This window comes from Terrapene carolina, unplaced genomic scaffold (genome assembly GCF_002925995.2).
Source record: "Terrapene carolina triunguis isolate 2854851 unplaced genomic scaffold, T_m_triunguis-2.0 Scaffold69, whole genome shotgun sequence".
NCBI classification, from domain to species: domain Eukaryota; kingdom Metazoa; phylum Chordata; order Testudines; family Emydidae; genus Terrapene; species Terrapene triunguis.
In genome coordinates, this window is record NW_020664420.1 from 49,368,222 (window position 1) to 49,388,478 (window position 20,257).

The 20,257-nt window shown below is 41.8% G+C and overlaps 1 protein-coding gene across 1 annotated transcript in view; it reads left to right on the forward strand.

Annotated features, from left to right (window-relative positions):
• The window catches only part of ADGRV1 (adhesion G protein-coupled receptor V1), a 416,737-nt gene that overhangs the window by 138,650 nt on the left and 257,830 nt on the right, over window positions 1-20,257 (forward strand). The window contains exons 58-66 of the mRNA XM_026649237.2: window positions 602-857; window positions 3,290-3,492; window positions 4,124-4,300; window positions 4,761-4,943; window positions 6,491-6,670; window positions 13,389-13,553; window positions 14,997-15,114; window positions 18,732-18,855; window positions 20,020-20,158. Of these exons, the coding sequence (XP_026505022.1) occupies window positions 602-857; window positions 3,290-3,492; window positions 4,124-4,300; window positions 4,761-4,943; window positions 6,491-6,670; window positions 13,389-13,553; window positions 14,997-15,114; window positions 18,732-18,855; window positions 20,020-20,158 (1,545 nt within the window). The remainder of the gene's footprint in view (window positions 1-601; window positions 858-3,289; window positions 3,493-4,123; window positions 4,301-4,760; window positions 4,944-6,490; window positions 6,671-13,388; window positions 13,554-14,996; window positions 15,115-18,731; window positions 18,856-20,019; window positions 20,159-20,257) is intronic.

Sequence of the window (20,257 nt, forward strand, 5' to 3'; positions counted from 1 at the left end):
GGGAGGGTTTTTGGGTTTTCAGCAACTTACTGACTTTCTCTGCTTCTTGACTTAGACAAAGCAGGAAAGCAAAGTGTGTGGCGCAAAAAGCCGCAATGCAGTTGTATTATTAATTTGAAATTATTGAGTTATTCTGCTGACACCTAGGTCCAGATTTTCAAAATGGGTGTTTTAGACACTTAAATCTGTTTTTAAGAGATCCAAATAAAAATGGCTTGATTTTCAGATGTGCTGAAGTCATTGCGAGTTGTGGGTACTCAGCATCTCCAAAACTCAGGCCAGTGTTAGTTAAGAACTATTTCTCCCTCCCTGTGTTTCTGATTGTTTTCCCCAACTAAACAGCTTGCATTTTTCCAAAGTGACTCTCTTTGCTGTTTGCTGTTAGTGTTGCTAACCTCTCTGGATCTCTTTCAATTATTTTTCTGTCTTCAATGATGTCACACCACCTCTCAGTTCAGTATCATTTGCATATTTTGTTAATGCTCTGTTCACACTTTTTTCGCTGATGGATTTTTACAAAAGCAAATCTTGGTGAAGGTGCTTACAATAATAGTATGGCAAAATGTTTGACTTTTTTTTTTTTTTTTTTTTTACTGTTTAGATAACATTTTCAGAGGGTCAGGCCCTGTCCACAATCACCCTGACAGTTCTTGCAGACAACATTGCAGAGCTTTCTGAAACTGTTGCTATCACACTCACCCATGTCACTACTGTGGGCATTAAGGATCCCATGAGAGGAGCCATCATAGACCCTAAGAGAGCACGAGCTGTGCTTACCATTTTGCCTAATGATTCTCCCTATGGTGTAGTTGGCTGGCATACGGAGTCTCTCTTTGCTAAAGTAGCGGAGCCTGAAGGTAAGTCAGTCTTACGTTCCTGCTACGGAGCGAATATAATGGCATACAAAAGTTGTCATCTTTAGAAGTTCTGATATCAATGATGCCTTCACTGGTTACACATTTCCTCTTCCTGCTCTGCAATGTCATCATCACCTTTCAATATTATGAACTGTATGCTGCAAATTTGTTAACTATAAAGTATTAACTAATTAAAGGCAAATGGCCTGATCCTGCTGGCACCCACTGCTATGCCAGTAGCTGCCAGACATCAGAAAATCTTTGGAGGGGAGATGGCATGGAAGGCTGCTGCTGCTCCCAAGCAGTGAATTTAACTGTCCATTCACATTCTCTGTGACTTGCGGTGGGGACAAACAAGATGTAGGTAGGGGGGAAAGGAGTGAAACCTCTGCTGTGATGTTGGTGCAGTCATACTAGATTCTGGAACTTTGCTGGACTTATAGGGCTGTCTGGACTGCATGCAGAGCCACAGTGGTCTTTACTTGAAGACTTTTCCCTATTCCATATTGTCCATCCACAGTTATTGTTCCTGTAGAGCTCACATCCTTTCCCCCAACAGCTTAGCTCCACCACTAGTTTTCCCCCTCTCCTTTCCTTGCCATCAGGCTCCCAATCTATCCTTCTCCTGCCTCAGACTTTTCTCCTTCCACCTGCTTCTTTGACATTGGCATCCCATCACCCCTCATCTCCTACAGTTTCAGAAACTCTTTGCCCAGCCTCCCAATCTTCCTTCCATGCACTAGCAGCTGCAGCTGGTCTGAAAAATTCTGGCAAAATATTATTTCATTGGAACTTGCTGATATGTTGAAATTGAAATGAAGCTCTGGCAGAACCCAGACACCAGCTTGCCCACCTTGCTTCTTGGTAGCCAATTGAGAGTTGGGCTGACCCAGGGGTCAGGTAGCCCTGAGAGCCCCAGGGTCCCATCTCCTCAGTTGGCTGGGGCTCCCAGGGCTTCCAGGCTTCTGACTCCCCGTCTGCCCACGAGGCGGAATTTTGTTTAGAAAACATCGAGACTAAACATTTTGATTTTTCAAAATGACTTTTTCCAGATTTCTATTTTGTGGAGGATTTCAAGATTTCTAAAGTTGTTTTTGTTCCAAATTGAAACAAAAATACATTTGAAATTCTCCATAAAATAGAAATCTGAAGAAAAAATTCGTTTTGAAAAAAAACCCACCCAGTTCTCCACCCAGCTCTAATAACAGCCACCCACCTGCAGTCTTTTCCTCTAAAAGGAGAGTTCCCCCTGCTTCCATCTTCCCATAAGACATGTTTTTTTTCCCCACTCCTGTCTCTACCAGCAGGGCTAGCAGGATTCACCCACAACTTCCATCCTGGAAGTTCTACAAAGGCAGAGGAAAATAGTCTGTTGTGTGCTCTTTTCTGTGCATGAAATATGCTTTTAGGACCCTGGCCCATCCTCCTTCCCTGCCACAGGTTCTCAGTCAAAGGAGTAGCGTGCCCAGCAGATGTAATCAAGTTGAATTTTGTAGTAACTTATGTGTTCTATACATATGTATAAAACATATTCCCCATGCTACTGCATTACAATGATTTTTGTTTGGCAGCTGATAATTTATTGGAGTTTAATCTGTAAATTATTTTTTTTTTTTTTAGTATTTCAGAGCATGTTGCATGTAGGGCTTTTGCAGATGAAAAGTAATGGAAATGGACACTGCATTGTAGTTCAACATTTACAAGCAAAAACATACACTAGTTGCCTTTTCCCCTCCTTTTGTCTTACCCTTAGCCTTCCTGGTTTGTTACTTTTACCCACCCCTCCTGCCCTAGATACAGGACTTGAAACCACACGATAGGTGTTCTGCAATTTCTTGGACTCTGGGGAAAATCTAGTTTCCCAAAGGGGATCTGAGTCATCACTGGTATGAGTGCATTTCCTTTTCTGGGGAATTTGAGATGTAGACATGCACGAATGAAGGGCAACCTGACTCTTGCCACCAGAGTCACTGCCACAGAGGTCGTTTCCTATATCAGTATCAATAGTGCCTTCAGAATGATTTAAAATGCATGAAGGGCCCTCGAAACAGGGGGATGGAGGGAGGGGGGAACTGAATGAAAATGTATATTAAAGTAAAGGTTTTGTATAACAAAATTCAATTCTTATGTTTCTCAACAAATTTTCCTCTCAAATTGCTACCCGCCCCTGCATTCTGTGCAGAGATTCAAATGTCCCTCATGCGCTTTCAAGCAGCTTAAGTTACTAAATTTTTAGGTATAGAGTGCACTGGTTATGATGTTGAAGATGAATTCATGCTCTAACATTCCATTGATTTCAGTGAGTGATTAATCGGATAATTCTAGCACAGTGAGATGAAGTGGAAAACAAGCAGAGAAAGGGTTAGAGCAATCATATGTTGATGGGTTTTTACCAGAGCTAATATAGATTTCTTTCCCAATTCATCTTACAGAGAATCCTACTATTGTTACTTTACAAATTCTTCGAGAACAAGGATTTGTTGGAGATATTGCAGTACAGTTGAGCACCAAACCTAATTTTGCCCTTCAGCCCTTCAACCAAGCCACAGAGAATCAGGATTATGTGATAGAAAAAGAAACAATAATTATGGCAGAGAACACAATCACGACTTATGTTATAGTCACCATTTTGCCTGTGAGTAATTGAAAAGAAGAGACATTTTTGTTATATTTTAAGAAAGATTATAGTGTAGGTTCTGTTCGGGGCAAAAGGAAAAGTGTAATTCTATAAGTCTTGTAGGAGGAAAGTTGGCTCATTAAATCTGTTTCAGTAGAATCTGGACACTGGTAACTAGTTTGTGAGCAATCCAAATTGCTTTGTTTACTGTGAAACAAGTAATTTAGTTTTATGGAAACTTGTTTTTGAATTTTAACCCTCTCGGGAACATGTTGGGTTGTAAATTTGGCACAACTTCAAACTGTAAAATAATTTATTTCACTTTACATGCCTTTAACAGATTTATTGTTCAGATTCAAGAAACACCAACTTATTGGGGCCACTAGACTTTATCATGACCAAAAAAAATGTGTTTTTATAGGATGTTCAAAATCCTCCAGGTCCTCCTAGTCAGCAGTGTTTTCAGAAATCCTTTCCCCCCTTTTCATAGGTGATGTGACATGAGGCAGGGAATTAGTTATTTAATCTCAACTGCTGTGGTTTTACCTGATTCTGCTCAGTCAGCAGCCAGTCAGTTTCCTCCTTTCATAATATCCATCTTATAACATGAACTTACAATGGGGGTGACGTTTTAAAAACATTTTCACAGGATAACGTTCCAGAATTACAGGAAGGATTTGTAATCAATATTACTGATGTGCATCTGTTGGATTCCTCTCTTGCTGGAGGGCAGCCAAGTGTGAAGAGACTTGGGTTAGAAATAGCTGAGGTAATAATTGAAGAGAATGATGACCCCAGAGGAATATTTAGTTTCAATGTTACGAAGGTAAGACTGAATTTTAAACATTTGCTATTGTATTCTAGCAGTAGGTTCTATGTTTTTAGGCTGCATTTAAAAATGGTCTTAAAAAGATTTCTAGCACTAAACATCAGTTACACTGACCATATACTGGACAAGCAATTTCTATACAAATGTTTTTTTGCTGCTAATGATACTTAGTTCATGAGAGCATTGGAATTGTTAAAACACTAGTGGGTTATTTTTACCCTAACTACGTCAGATTAACAATTTGATCTTTCTTTATTAATAATAATAATAATAATAATAATAATAATAAATATTACTTGTTTTATAGATTTATATATAAAGGGACTAACTCATTACTTTAACGCATAGCCCCTTACCTTTGGCTACTTTTGAACATTTTGGTATCAGCCTTTTTGCACGGAATGAGAAAGGAGAAATACATTTGCCTTGGCACTCAACATGTTTTCTGAATTTTCAGGATTTTAGTGGAGCAGTTGCTGGTTATGAGGTGCCTCCACCACAGAATATACTGAAGCTGCCAGTTGTTCGGAAGGCTGGGAGGTTTGGGTCAGTAAAACTATACTGGGAAGCTATGCCTGCCAGTGCTAGCATGGAAGACTTTACGCCATCATTTGGAAACCTTACATTTGCAGATGGACAAGTATGCTGTTGCTGAAAATATAAACATTTCTGAGTTAAGAAGTCTCAGGGTCTTTTGCATTTGTTTCCTTTAAAAGATATGAGTATAAAGTCTCAGAGGACATTTATGTTTACTATTTATGGTCCAAATCCTGTGAACATGTACACAGGTACTTAACTTGAAGCACATGCATAGTCAGTCCCATTGACTTTAATGGCACTACTCAAGTACAAAGGGAAACATGTTCATAAGTGTTTGCCACGTTGGGGCCTATATCTTTACACCTCTACCAGTAAAAAAAAAAAACAACAAAAAGCCCACCCTTATTTTTGCCTGATAAGTGGGAAACTTATAATTAGCCCATGTTTTGTGTGGACTTACACAATGAATTTGTATGTTTCTTAAGCTGCATTGTTAGATTTCACATCACACTTGGAGACACAAAGTGTGCACTTTTAGGAGCAGCTGATTTCATGTGTTGGAAAATAGACCTTGGCAAACAAAGGTATACTTTGTGAACAAAATCATATTTAGAGCCAAATATAATACATTCTGTGTATTACTGCATACTAAAGAAGCCTACGGCAGAAGAGGTAAGCAGGAGCCATTCAATCCGAACACATTTTCTGAAAATACCTTTTCATATTTGCAGCATGAGGGCCAAGATAACAAATTAGAGAAGGAGTTGACAATTTTCAATGTACACCATTGTGGTTTTTTTGTATTAATGTGAAAGTCTGTGAAAAAGGGTCCGTCAAATTTAATTGTTTACATAATTTAGTAATTTAAAAAAACAGTTTTCTGATCACCCTTGGAATAGTTAAAAGAATCCATCCAAATTTTCATAATTGTTTTTTCTGCTTCCTTCCTGTTGTTGAAAAGTGCCCCTTGGATGGGTCCAAGAACTGCAATAATTCCACACATATTTAGTCTTACCTCTTCCTCTCTCTGCTGTGAAAATGCTTCCCAGCCACCTTCTCAGTTTCACTTTCAGCTCTGCTGCTGCTGCTGTTAATAGTCAACACCCTCTTGCAGGGCCTAGGAAAGTGTGTGCACCTGAGTTTCCTCAAGAGCAGTATATGAGGCAGGAAGTGTGAATGACCATCAACAAAACAGTGCTGTCAAATATACAATGTGAAGAAACTGAAAAGTGTTTATTTTCTTTGTCTAATGACTTTCAGTTATAGTGATCTTTACTTGTAATAATAGTAAGCCCAAAATTTCCATATGGAAATGTGATTATTAAGTTCACAATATTACTTTTAATTCACAGTATATTGGGATTTCAGTAGATTAAATTCCTCACAATTTTAATAGGAATCCAGAAAGTTTGCATAAATGAGTTTTAAAAATATTTCCAACATTCTGGTATGGTTTTGTTTTAAAAAGCCAAATATATAAATAAGTAAGCAAGTTTGGGAGCCAAACTACAAACTAAAACAATTTAGCAATCTTTTGCAACTTACAAAATCTAAGACTTAAATTTTCTGAGTTTCATTCATAAAATACAATAGACTGAATTCACTGTTGTGTCCTGTAATGTTTTATTGGTTCTCGTTTTTTTGCAGGCTGCAGGGGTGATAGAGATCACAATCATAGATGATACTGCAGTAGAATTTTTAGAGCTGTTCAACATCACTTTAATCAGGGTGACAGGTGGTGCCAGACTTGGGGATGACACTGTGTTGACTGTCACTATTCCACCAAATGATTCTCCTGTTGGAGTATTTGGGTTTGAAGAAAAGAACGTAAGTGTGAGTAACAAGGTGCAGTTTTAAGCATAAGCAGGAAGAACGTTATGTATCATCAACCACATAGTCACTTAGAGTCAACTATCAATGTGCAGATTTTCCTGAACGTAGCTTTCAGCAATGCAGACAGTTAAACGTTTTATATTTGTACAAAATGTCATTTCTGCAGCCCCGCATCTCCCACAATTCTTGCCACCGGGGCTGCTCTGCTCACCCTTGCAGCTCACAGAGGTGAATCAGTGTTTTGGTGCCACTGCTCTATTCACGCCCCCTCTGCTTGTGCTTGTGGTCAGATTCTCTGCCTCCACAGCAGCATGCAGATGTTAGTTTCAGTGCTCCTTTCTTTCATCTGCCTAAAGGGGTATTTTTTGACTAATTCTGGGGCAGATTTGAGCAGTGTTCTCCCTCCCTTACTCCTCCCTCTGGGCCAGTTTTTAGTCAGCTGTTGGAATCCAGGTGAAGTCTCCTCTGCAGTGTCTCCCTGCTGGCTCCTCCACATCTTTTTTGCTATGGGAGAGCTGTCTAGAAAGCACTGAAAGAAATCCAAATGGAGCTCCATCTGTGAAACTGCCTTCCCGAGCTCAGCAGATGGTGAGTTGTGCCAAGCCTGCACTCAGTCTTCCATTCCTAACTCTATTAGGTCTTGGGGCTATGAGTCGGACTGGTATGTGGGGTCTCCTACCCACCAGAGCAGCCGCATCTCCAAAATGGAAGATACTGACCTGGAATCTCCGTGCAGAACAGGGAGAGGCTCCAAGGATGAGGAGGACCACAGTCAGCTGATTCAGGGGTAAGTCCTAAGAGGCCCCTGGAGAACAGAGAGGGGAAACTTGTAGAGGTCACAAGTCTTAAAATAGGTCTTGAGTGTCCTGGGGAAAGAACCAGGGGACAGCCCCTCCCCCCTTCCCAATTTGGCCAGAGAGCTGTGGAAATGTTTCCCTTCCCTTCTCCGTGCAGGAATGGGCCCCAGTAGGTGAGGACTCAGAAAGAGATCTCAGAAGAGGTCTCCAGGCCTGTAGGAAAGCTAGCTGCAAAAGGCCTTACCAAAGCTACACTGGATCTCATATGGTTTCTAAGTGAGCAAAAAAGTGAAAAAATCAAAAAAGGGGAAGAAAAAGCCTAAAAGATGTAGGAGGTATGAATCCTGTGATGACTCCTCCACCGAGGATGGTGAATTGTCAGGCTCTGACTCCGATCAGGACTGGGGAAAGACTTAGCAAAGCCACATCATGCCTCTAAGACAGAATTCAGACTGGCCTTCAGACAAAGGCACTCCTTTCAGCCTTCATCCTCACAGAAATACCAGTAAAGGGACAGCAAGCTCTCCAAAAGAAAGCTCTGGAACCGTGGCTCTGGAGAAAAGCCCAGCGGGAACCCTGTTAGCCTGGTTATGACACAGACCACATAGGTCTCTGCCTCTGCCCTGAGCTGAAATTAGGGGGAAGGATTTCCTAATCCCTAGAGGAATGGGTTGCATTGACCATGGACCAGTGGTCAGTGAGATAGTGAGCACAGGATACTCCTTCGAGTTATGGGCTCCACCTCATCTGTTCTTCGTCCAATCCCCCATATTGAATGACCCCAATAAGCATGGCCTAATCCAGAACAAGATATCTCCTCTCCTGGATACTGAAGTAATAGCAAATGTCCCTTCAGAAAAAAGTTTCTCAGGGTTCTACTGCATCTTCACTGTTCAGAAGCATGCTGGGGGAATCTGTGCTATTCTACATCTCAAAAGGCTCAACAAGTGGATGAACAAAATGAAGTTCCAGATTGAGACCCTAACCTCTATGGTGTCATCCCTGTCCCGGGGGATTTTCTGACATCAGTGTATTTGGTGGATGCATACCTCCACATCCTGATCAGACCGTGCATCAGTAGATACCTAAGGTTTGCTTATGGCAGGAATCGTTATCAGTACTGGGCACGCCCATTCAGCTTGTCCTTGGCCCCGTGGGGCTTTACAAAGATGATGGTGGTAATCAGAGTCAGACTCAGATAACAGGTTATCCGCCTGTATCTCTTCTTAGTCGACATCTCAATCAGAGCGCCATCCCCAGCAACAGCACACAGAGCTACATCCCTGACATTGAATCTCCTGCAGGCACATGGCTTTATTATCAACATTAAGAAAAGCTCCTTGATTCCATCCACCAAAATAACTCACTTGGGAATGGACATAGACACTTTGATAGTGAGGCTATAGCCTTCTCTAGAAAGGTTCCATGGCACCATGGCCCAAGGCCTTGAACTGCTAGGCCTCCCAGTATCATGCATAGAGATCGCTCCATGGACACAATGATACATGAGGCACCTTCAAGGTGTTATCTTAAAGGTATGGGACCACTCCCTGGGACACATGAAGGATCAAGTGAAGGTTCTGGGGCATCAGGTGATCCACTCCTTAAAATGGTGGTCAGTCCAGGGCAGTATCCACAAGATCCCCTGATTCTTACAACCGATGCCAGTCTGGAGGGCTGAGAAGCACACTTGGGTCTCAAACAGCCCAAAGCAACCTGGAGGAAAGGACTCACAGCAGAAACCTCCCAGAACTAGGAGAAGTCAAACTGGAGTGACTAAGGTCCCACTCCAGCCTAGAGGGGAGCCACATTCTGATTCAGTCAGACAACACGACCATAGTCACATATAGGAACAACTAAGGGAGAACAAGAAGTCCAGCGCTACACGCCGAAGCGATGGAAATCATGAAGTGGGCAGAACTTTTTCTCCCTCACGACAGTTCTCATAAAGGGAAACCTGAACCAAAAGGTGGACTGGCTCAGCAGGTGGAAGGCGAACAACTTCGAGAGGTACGTAAATCAGGAAGTCTTCAAGTTAATTGTCCAGTCATTAAAACTGCCCTCAACTGATCTATTTGCAAACCACATGAATGCGAAGAGACCAAAGTACTTCACCAGGGAAGTGACCCCCAGTTTCATTGGGACAGATGCCCTATTGCAGAGATGGCCAAAGGGCCTTCTCATTGCATTCCCACCCCTTCTATTGTTAGAGAAGGTGGTCCAGAAAATAAAATCTGAGCGGGCAACAGTAATACTGGCAACCTCACACTGGTTTTCGTATCTGATAGACCTGAAATTAGGAACACTACTACATCTCCCAACGAGACAGGGAATCCTCTCACAAGGTCCTCTTCTTAATCCAGACCTGAACTAGCTGTATCTAACAGCCTTGTTACTGGAACTGGAACTGGAAACGCTAGTTTTGTTGGGTTTGCCCTCCAAAGCCATCAGGACACTTCTTCCTTCTAGAAGAGTATTGACTGTGAAAGCATACTCCTCTATCTGGACTGAATTCAGTGTCTGGAATCAGAAAGCAAATCCTAGAAATCCAGGAATTCTTATCTATCTTTGAATTTCTTCAAGAAGGCATTAAAAAGATCTCCAACCCAGCACCATTGCACATCAAATGTCTGCCCTTAGTAGCGTGACATTCACAAGATCTGCAGACTCTCTGGCAGAGAATCCCTAGTAGACAGATTCCTTAGGGCAGTCCAATTAGCCAGGCCGGCATTCAGGCCTCTTTTTCACTTACCACTTGTATTGACAGCTCCTCACAAACCACCTCTTTGAACCACTGATGCAGTGTCAGCATTTTATTTGTTCATCAAAACTTGCTTCCCGATAGCCATCAGATCTGTCAAATGAGTGTTGGAGCTGGTGGCACTTATTGTGTATTTTTCATGAGGTGCTCAGAATTCTGGAATCATTTATCCTGAAAGTAAACTCCTCCTTCCATGTTTTCCAAAAGGTAGATCTCCCTTCATTTGGCCAAGGCCACAGCATCCCAGCAAGGAGAGATGGCACACTTTAGATGCTAGAAGGAACCTGAAAATTTGCCTCAAACATACAAAGCCCATGAGGAGATCAGATGCTCTTTGCGAATCTTTCCACTGAAAATACCAAAGACGCAGAGCTTCCAAGTCCTCCATTATTAGGTGGATTAAACTATGCAGCATGGAAGTGTAGAAGGCATTAGAGATTCTGGTTCTGCAAGGGGGTCAGGGCGCACTCCACACAATCCCTGGTGACCTGGTGGGCAGAAAGAACTATTGCATCCACAGCGGAAATTTGTAAGGTGGCCACCTGATCAACTGCTACTACCTTTATTAAGTACTACAAGTTGGACTTCCTGTCCTCTGTAGAGGTGTCCTTTGGCAGAAAGGTGGTGCAGGTGGTAGTCCAGAAATGATTTTTGCCCCCTGAGAAAATGTTATAAGCAAGAAGGGATACTGCTTTTCCTTTTCTTTTGACCTTCTCTATAACCCTTTCTACATCTGTTCACTACTCACTACTTCCCAGATGTCAAGAACTGTGGAAGACACTAGGGTGAAGAATGGAAAATTTCATATTGATAATTTCCTTTCCATTAGTAGCGTCTTCCACAATTCTATCCACCCTAAATGGCTCAAGAGCGAAAAGGTCAGATGCTGAGTGGGATCTGTACCATGCGACTGTATTTTTCCAGTTGCGATCCCCTGTGCATAGTTGGTCAGTTACCTTTGAAGTATTTGTTAATATTGTTATACACATTTTTACAGCTTTGGAATAATTTATTTGGCCACAAGTGGGAGCAGATGGAGTTTGGCCAGAGCAGTGGCACCAAAATTTTGTTCTACCTTCATGAGCTGCAAGAGTGAGCAGAGCAGCCTAGTCATCAAGAATTGTGGGAGATGCAACTTGCAGAAAGGAAATTCTCAGTAAGAAATTTTCTATTCTTGAATTTGGTCATTAAGAGACATGATGTTTTTTCTTCTCCCCAATTGCTGAGTACAATTTCATAAGCAGGGGACAGGCCTGAAGAAACGATTGGAATTTTGATTATTTTTTTAGGGGGAGAGGTGTTTTTGGAAGGGAGATGAAAGGAAGCAGTTAATGAACAGAGAAGGAATTGTGAAAAAAATAATTAAATGGCCTACATGAGAGATTGTGTTGGATACACATGTGAACTCCAATGTTAAAAAAAGCTGGCTTCCCTCCTGATTCAGGAAGAGAGCGAATCTATTGGCTTTACAGTCTAGTTGAATTTACATCCAGTTCTGTCACATTATTCCCATCTAATGATTGTGTGTGCATATATGTTGAGCAAAGGTCTCAGGAGCAAAGTTAACAGGTACTGTGGTCTGAACTGCAGAGGGAGTTTTCAGAAATACCTTGGTCTGTCTTGTTATGCTATAATTTGCTTATTGTATTTAGTAGTCACAATTTTTTTTTTAAATCACTGGTCTCCCTTTTCCAGTAGGATTCTGGTTAGGAAGACCAGGAATTAGTACCTGTGCTAGGCCTGCTTGTGAGAGTTCAGTGCTGAGTTGCCATGTTTTCCTAGGCCCCTTGTCTCAACTACTTCACACACAGATTGCAGACAATATCTGCAGCCTCTGTGAAGTGGGCTCTCACAGACATGGGTAGGTCTTCCCAGTACTGACGCTCCTGATCCTGGGGCATGCTCAGAACCTTTGAAAATCAAGCCTGGTTTTTTTTTATGAGCTTAAATGTGGATTTGGGAGCTTAGCTTTAGGCATTCAGGTTTGAAAATATTGGCCTTATTGTGTAAGGCAAGAGTCAAGCTTTCCTCTATGGAAGGGAGAGAAAAGGATGTAAGAGAAGAGGGAGAAAAAGAGGGGCTGTTCCTCTTCTGTATTGAAATCCATTATAAAATATCCATTGACTTCAATGGCAGCAAGACTGCTCCTGGAAGGAGGGCAATAAATAAAGGATTTGAAATGTTTTCCCTATCCTCTCCACCATGAAAAACCCCCCTAAAATCAACGTTTTCCTTTTCAGTTCTTTCGCAGCCTTGTGTTCTTCAATTATTTATTTATTTTTCTCTCTCCACTAAATGCTTCCTCTTTGGGAAGTTTGGGGCTTCCTCTTGAAGTCATAAGAAGATAAGGGTGACATCTTTGTTTCTGGCTGATAGCTTGAAAATTAAGTACAGACACTAATTAGAACAAAGAGATTATAGCAACCAATCTGAGTAGAGAAATTTATATATTCACAGTGCATTTATTGAAAAATAACCATATAGAGATTATGCAAATCTTTGTACTCTGCAGTAATGGGTGTGAAGAAGTCAGTCAGATTCCCCTATATTAGGGTTATTGAGAAATAACAGTATAGTGGTCATGCTGATCAGACACTGAAAACAAATAAACATGCAAGGAACTGAATACATGGGGTAGAAAATGTACAGTTATAAGTTATTGCCTTTATATTGTACCTGTCCTATGAATGACTGAATCTATTCCATTTCAGTATTATAATAACTCCAGAGATTTCATGTGAGTTGCCTGAGCATCTGTTGAATGTAGTAATGATATATTGCAACAATGTTTTTCATAGAAATTAAAGATAGAAAAGGCCTGTAAATTTATCTAATCCTTTCAGATGCTAGTGTTTGATTGTTTTCTACTGTATATTTTCCAGTGCTGTGTCCACTGGTGACTCATATGTAATTGTGTTGAATCATAGTGGATACAGAAATAATTTAAGTGGTTAATCTTTGCTAACAGAATTCAACAGTGCATAAACTTCTGTTGATTTTTTTGGCCTTGTGTCTTGGAGACACGGTTGAGACTAATATAATTTTAGATGTCGATAGCAATGTTTATAATTTTTCCAAGGCAATGGTTATAAAAACACAACATATCAATGCTGCTTCTTAGCTCTTCCCTAACTCCTCCTCCTCCTCTTTTCAGGTGACAGTTAAGGAGCCCCAGTCACCTGGAGATCCTGCTGCAACTGTGTTGCTGACTGTGAGTCGGAGTCAAGGAGGACGGGGGGCAGTCCGAATGATATGGATTTTGGAGGAGGCAGCTAGATATGATCTCACTCCTCTGAATGGAACTCTTTACTTTAAAGAGGTACTCCCAATATTTCAACATCCCATTTGCTTCCCTTACATTTGCTTACATTTTCTTCTTTCTCATACGTAGTTATATACTTGTCATTACACACTTGTACTAGCAGGGAGTCATAGTTTGTTATAACACAATAAAAAAATATCTGGTAGCGTTGACAACATGTCACGTGCTTTCCAAACAGAAAAGAAAGGATGGCCCATTCCCTGGAGGACCTTGGTATAGGGTAAGTCTCCCAGGAAATGTGGCATTTCAAAATGATATAAATTGTCTTCTTTTTAAAAAGAATAAAAACTTTATAGAAATTTATTAATGACCATGGAGAACGGTTATTCCATTGCATTAGCTGACAGTCTAAGCAAACATGCAACTTGCCAGGTCCAGGAAGAGATAAAACATAAATTCAGGATGTGTACTTTTAAAAATAACAGCGATTACCATGTGACCCTAGTTAGTTGGCTAAGCTGTAGAGCTTCATGGCAGAAGAAGGTAGGATTTAAAAGTTTCTGTTTTACTGTCTTCTGGTTCATTGCTACTTTATACTGATTGCACCAAGTATTATATTTATCATCCAGATATATTGCCACTGGAAACTTTAAGGAATAATGTCTCTTAGTGGTTTTGCAGATATGCAACCAACTTTCACTTTCAGGTTTAGCCAACTGTTTAATATTCATATAAAGAAAGTTTGCTGAGGCTGCAGACAGCACCAGCAGTTGCTGAGAATTCTAACAAACTGGAATACAGCTCCTTTCTGGGCAGACTGTTATCTAGAAAAACACTTGGGGACATTTCACTAGCCTAAAGTGCTGGTTGTGAAACAGAATTTCCCTCCTGTGAAAAAGTTTGGTTTTGGAAGCCAAAATCTTGGAATTCTTAGTGAAACCTAAATACTGCAAAACGTCATTTTGAAAACATTGCAGCTACAACATTTTGGCATTTCTGAAATGAAACATAATCTCTAGCTCCACGGCAGCCTACCTAATGGTCTCTCAGGATTGGGTTGCCAGGCTGCCCAGAGAGCCAGTCAGCGTGGGGAGTCCTGTAGCCTGGGGAGCTGAGGAGGCAGCCACCTGGGGAAGACACAACCTGCCAGCCCATGAGGGGAGGCAGTCTGGGGTTCTGGACAGTAGGTGGGCTGTAGGGGAGCCAGAGAACCAGGCATCCTGGCAGCCCACCATGCTGAGGATCCTGGAGAGCAAGGCAGGCTGGCAGGAAATCAGGTGGGGTAGCAAGCCTGCCTGGGTTTCCATAGGAAGTTTAATCGGAATCGACATCCTTCTGCAGAACTTGTCAATTCTGTCGAATGTGCCAAGTGCTGTACTCTTCTTAACCCGCATTCACGTCAGAAATTAAGACACTCAGCTCCTTGGATCGTCAGCCACTCTGACTGATCTCACTTGAAAAATATCAGCCTAACTCATTTTCCTTCTCTTTCTGATTCAGACTGAATCCCAGAAGACAATTGTTTTACGAGCGATACAAGATGGCCTACTGGAGGGGAATGAAATGTATACCATTCAGCTGGTGTCTACTGATAATGCAGAGATATCCCCGATAAACGGTAAGGAAATAATTTACTATTTCATCATATGAGGCAGCTTCCAATTATAATTCCAGGAGGCCTTTTTATGCTAGATTTTTGTTTTGAAATATCTATTTTGTATGAATGTGTATAGCTAGCTGATCACATTTTGAAATTCTCAGTCCTCCTGAAAATTGTTTTACTAACTAGCTCTTGATTTACTGGAAAAAAATCATTAGGGGACATTTTTGAGATCATAGTTTTTCACCTAAATTAATTGTGGGCATATAAAAATTGTGGCTATATAAAATAATTAAGTGTTAAAAGTACCTAAGTAACTGGAAGCTTTTGAAAATAAAAAACTGAAAATGTTAAGAAGTGCACGGTAAAGGAATACAAGTTCTGTAAGCCAAATAGTCTCCACATTGAACTCCTAATGAAGGCTATAGCTTTCTGTCTAGTCAAGGGCAGAATTTTGTCCTAAATTCTGATTTATAATTCACAATTGTGACAATTTTTAAATGTGTGATGTAGAAAACTCATTTAAAATATAGCATTCTCCCCCGATACTCAGTTACATGTAGTAACTACGTGTAATGGAATCTTGCAATTTTCTAACTCATCCTGTGTCTTGGGAAAGTCACTTAAGCTATTTGTTTGAAATCCTGGCCACATGCAAGCTAATGGCAAAACTTCCATTTATTTCACTGATTTCATGCCTTGGGTTTGTTTCTGATCCCGGTTACAATGTTCCCTAATTTTTTCCATCCATGTGCGGAATGAATTTTGTTATGTGCACCACTATCAATGTAATCTGCACCAGATGTGCGCCACCAGTAGAAACAAAAAACCTAGATATAAATCACCCTCACATATTATATAGTATAGTTTAACCCAAACATTTTTTTTCATTAATGGTAAGGCAGCAATTTAAACAAGGGCAAAAGTCTGTGCTTGTCACTTGAACAGAAAGCCCATGGGAGTTTTGCTTAACTAACAATGGCAGAATTTGGCCCTAGAGGTGAATACTTAAAAAAATCTACAATTACCAGCATATTTAAACCTGGATTAACCTTCAAGTTCAACAAATTTAAAAATTCACTCCACATGCTGTCTGGAAACATCAAATGTTCAATCTGTCATTTTGAAAACAAAACATCTGGAATATAATTGTGCAGTGAAGTATTTGTACACAGTATTCTTTTAACGTGAAATCTGCAAACAAAATCCAAAGCTTTATGTACAAGCTTCATAGCTGAAACCTGCTAGCAATGCATGCAATGTGAAAATTAGAATCCCTATTAATCTTCTTTAAAGTGAGTTACACACACACAGCATATTTTTGAAAGGGAATTACTCCAGTATTAACAGCAGTACATACCCCAGGGATTGGCAACCTTTGGCATGTGGCCTACCAGGGTAAGCACCCTGGTGGGCTGGGCCAGTTTGTTTACCTGCCACGTCTGCAGGTTCGGCCGATCGCGGCTCCCACTGGCCGCGGTTCGCCGCTCCAGGCCAATGGGGGCTGTGGGAAGCGGCGCGGGCCGAGGGATGTGCTGGCTTCCCTCCTGATTCAGGAAGAGAGCGAATCTATTGGTTTTACAGTCTAGTTGAATTTACATCCAGTTCTGTCACATTATTCCCACCTAATGATTGTGTGTGCATTGGCCTGGAGCGGCCGAAACTGCGGATGCGGCAGGTAAACACACCGGCCCGACACACCGGGGTGCTTACCCTGGCGGGCCGCGGTCTACAGGTTGCTGATCCCTGACATACAGCATTAGTGTTCTCCTCATATTAAAAAATACATAGTACATTTATATTCAAAAAGAGAATATTACCTGATTCTAACATAGTGGATTGTGAAACTACATGGAGCTTACAGAAATGCAGCATTGATTGTGACATTATCTCACTGGGTCGCTATCTCTACATGTTGAACTGATGGTCAACATTTGCCAACTTATCCAACACATCAAAGTTCATGGGAGTTTTTGCAATGGGAGCAGGAGTTAGCATACAAATAGACCCAAATAGATTAATACCAAACCCCTTTATTTAGGAAGTTTTGAGCAAAGATTAAAGATTCAAAATCAAACAATGTACGTACCAACAAAGATCAGGCTTCCCCTGCAAAATTCATAAGAAACCACTTTCTTTGGATGTGCAAGTTGTTTATCTAGACTCTTGAAGATTATCTACACGTAGCCCTTAATTAGTTTCCAAGTGGAAACTTGCAACTATACTGCAAAGGACATCTTCAGGGGGTTTTTTTCTTTTAATTCTTCATCTTTTAAAAAAAACAAATGAATTACATGATTTTAAAAAGCACAGACTTGTGCCACTAAAATCTACACAGAAAATAACTGCTGTTTTTTTGGAAAAGCAACAGTTGATTAATCATTTCTTTTTTGGACTATGTTGCAGCCGAACTCCTGATAGATTTATAGAAACATTTTTTTAAAAGTACTTGATAACAACTGGGATGTCTCTCTAAGGAATTGCATGAGCTTTAAAAAATGAAGGAAAGAAGGAAAGGGGGTAGAGGGAGCAATGCGGTGTGCAGAGCTGAAGTGCAATTAGAATTGTACTTTAAAAAAAATCATGCCTAGCTATTTCAGCGCCCTCTCTCAACTTCTGCAGACTGCAAACAGCATCAGTAGCCCAGAATCAGACCCATGCTCTTGTGCCCAGAGAAGTTACCCACTCTTTCCCCAGTCTCAATACCCCTGAGCCCAGGTTTCCCAGTTCGGGTTCCCTCCTGTGTGCCAATCATACGCTTGCCCAATGTGTTGAAGCAGACCCAGAAGTTGCTTGTGCTATTCACTTGGGGATGCAGCTGTGCTAAGCACAGCCTGGGCAGCTCAGTTGCTTGTCTCCTGGTCCCTTTGTTACCTCCCTGAACTCCCAGCCGCTTTGCAGCCATTCACAAGCCTCTGCTCTCACCAGTTCCTTCCCAGTGAGGAGCGGGGGGCCCAGGAGAGAAGATCATCCCCATCCCAGCAACGCAGCATGGCCCAGGGGAGGAGGAGGGGGAGGGTGTTATGCAAAAATCAGAGTGCAGGGTATTGTGCTGTGGCCCCATGAGTCCCGGGGTGGGGCGGGGATGGGGGCCCACCCAGCGCTGTGGGAAGAGGTGCCCCCACCACTGCCCCCTCCCCACGAGCAGGGATGTCCGGGGCTCCCCACTGCCTGGTTCCCCTCCAGCTACCCGGCCCTGGCTGCCTCACTCCCCACTCCAGAGGTGCCCCCACCACTGTTCTCCAGCTCCACCCCACTCCTGGGCGCTGCCCTCCCGCCATCACTGAGGATGTGTGCGCCTGTGTGGCTGTAATAATCAAGTGTGCAGCACTTGATGTAGTGCTGCACGGCCGCGCAGGTGCGCAGCTTAGAGAGAACACTGGTAGTGGAGGTGTTCCTGTATAGAACCAGTGTAAGGTCAGATCAGAATCAGGCTACCTGAATCAGTTTTCCCATTTGCAAAACAAAGATAAAACAGCATTTTGCTAGCATGGTGTTTTACATATTAGTTAATAAAGTATTTGTAAAGTGTTTAAAAGGGCTAAGTATTATGTGCAAGTTATTTTCATTAATGTTTCTGTTCTTGCTATAATCTTGTGTACTAACTTGAATGTATTTTCTGCCTCTCTTCGTAGGTCTGGCAACCATCATTATTCTGGGGGATCAGGGAGCTTCTGGGGTGGTTGGGATAGCTCCATCTTCCAACCATATTCTCATTGGGGAACCCTCAGGAAAATATAACGGAACTGCTTTTATTAGGTAGGTGCATCAATGATTTCTCTGCGCATATTGTGAGTACACATTTCCTTTAGTACAAAAAGAGTGGAGGACAATTGCCTGACTTCCATTGGTGCTGAGCATCCACATTTCCCACAGAAGTCTGGGAGCTGTTGGTGTTCACCACTTCTGAAAATCAGGTCAATAGCCATTTATTTTCAAAGGAATTGCTATCAACTCCTGGCGCTCAGGAGGGTCTTTCAGGAATGCATGTGATGAAATGCATTAAAAGGAAGAGCTTGTATGGCAATCAAAGCCCCTGCAAGGTTCTTAGGGACTGGAAGAAATCCACTCCACAATTGTGCCTCAGTTTTTGGCTGTGTCTACAGGTGTTTAAAGCGACAGAGTGACCTGGGTTTTGAATTGAAGCAAAGCATAATGATTTCATTGAGTTTTATAACTAAGCACCAGAACACAGAATGCCAAATTATGACCATTCCACTGTGGGTGTTGTGGTGGTGGGAAAGGCACAGGTGGCATTGCCCCCCTCCTTCTAGAACACTTATGAGGAAAGAGTATTTTGCTGGAACCCTCAAAGAGCAAGCTAGTGCTGCCTGTAGCATTGGCAGTCCCAGAGAGGTTATGTTGACAAAACCATAATCTTACCCTGCCCTGCAGTTTGCCAGGTTAACTGTAGTGGGAGAAGTGCTGTCTCCAGGTTTTTAAAGGAGCAGTAAGTAACTTAACTCTCTGTAGAGTCTTCCAGCACCTTGGAGGCTTTAATCCCTTACAAAGGCAAAATTCCTACAGGTTGCTCCCCTTCCATTGTACTTCTCGGCTTCCTAAAAGCCACAGCTGAACCCAGAGAACTCAATTTTCAGCCTTGGCTCTGCCTGCTTTGTGCTACTGCAAAGCAGGTAAAGAGCTATCCTAAAAAGGTAGCCAACGATCCCCTCCCAACACCAGGGAAGCTGAGTATAGGCAATACTGCAAATACTACAATAACGTTATCTACTTGCAGAGATAAAATTGTCAGGATTGTAACAGTGACCTGCTATATTAAATTCAAGCTTCAGTGAGGCTGATAATACTTGGCTGAGTCACACATTCATAACAACCTAGGCAGAGTACCAGCCATCTCTTGCACAGATGAAATAAAACATGTATAGGAAACCCATCAATGTGTGTATATGTTTTTACTTACAGGCTAGTGCGTGGCCCAGGGATTTTTGGGGAGGTCACTGTGTACTGGAATATAACGCCCCCTCTACAGAAGGAATTTGCTGAGATATCGGGGTCCTTGACGATGCGAGATAGGCAGTCTGCAGCTGGTGTACTAATACAGGTGAGAGAGAGATCTATAGCATTGGTTATTCCAGTACTCTCTTTTTGTTAGCAATTAATAGTAGCGCTCACATTGTAAATGTTTTAAATCCTTTCAGCT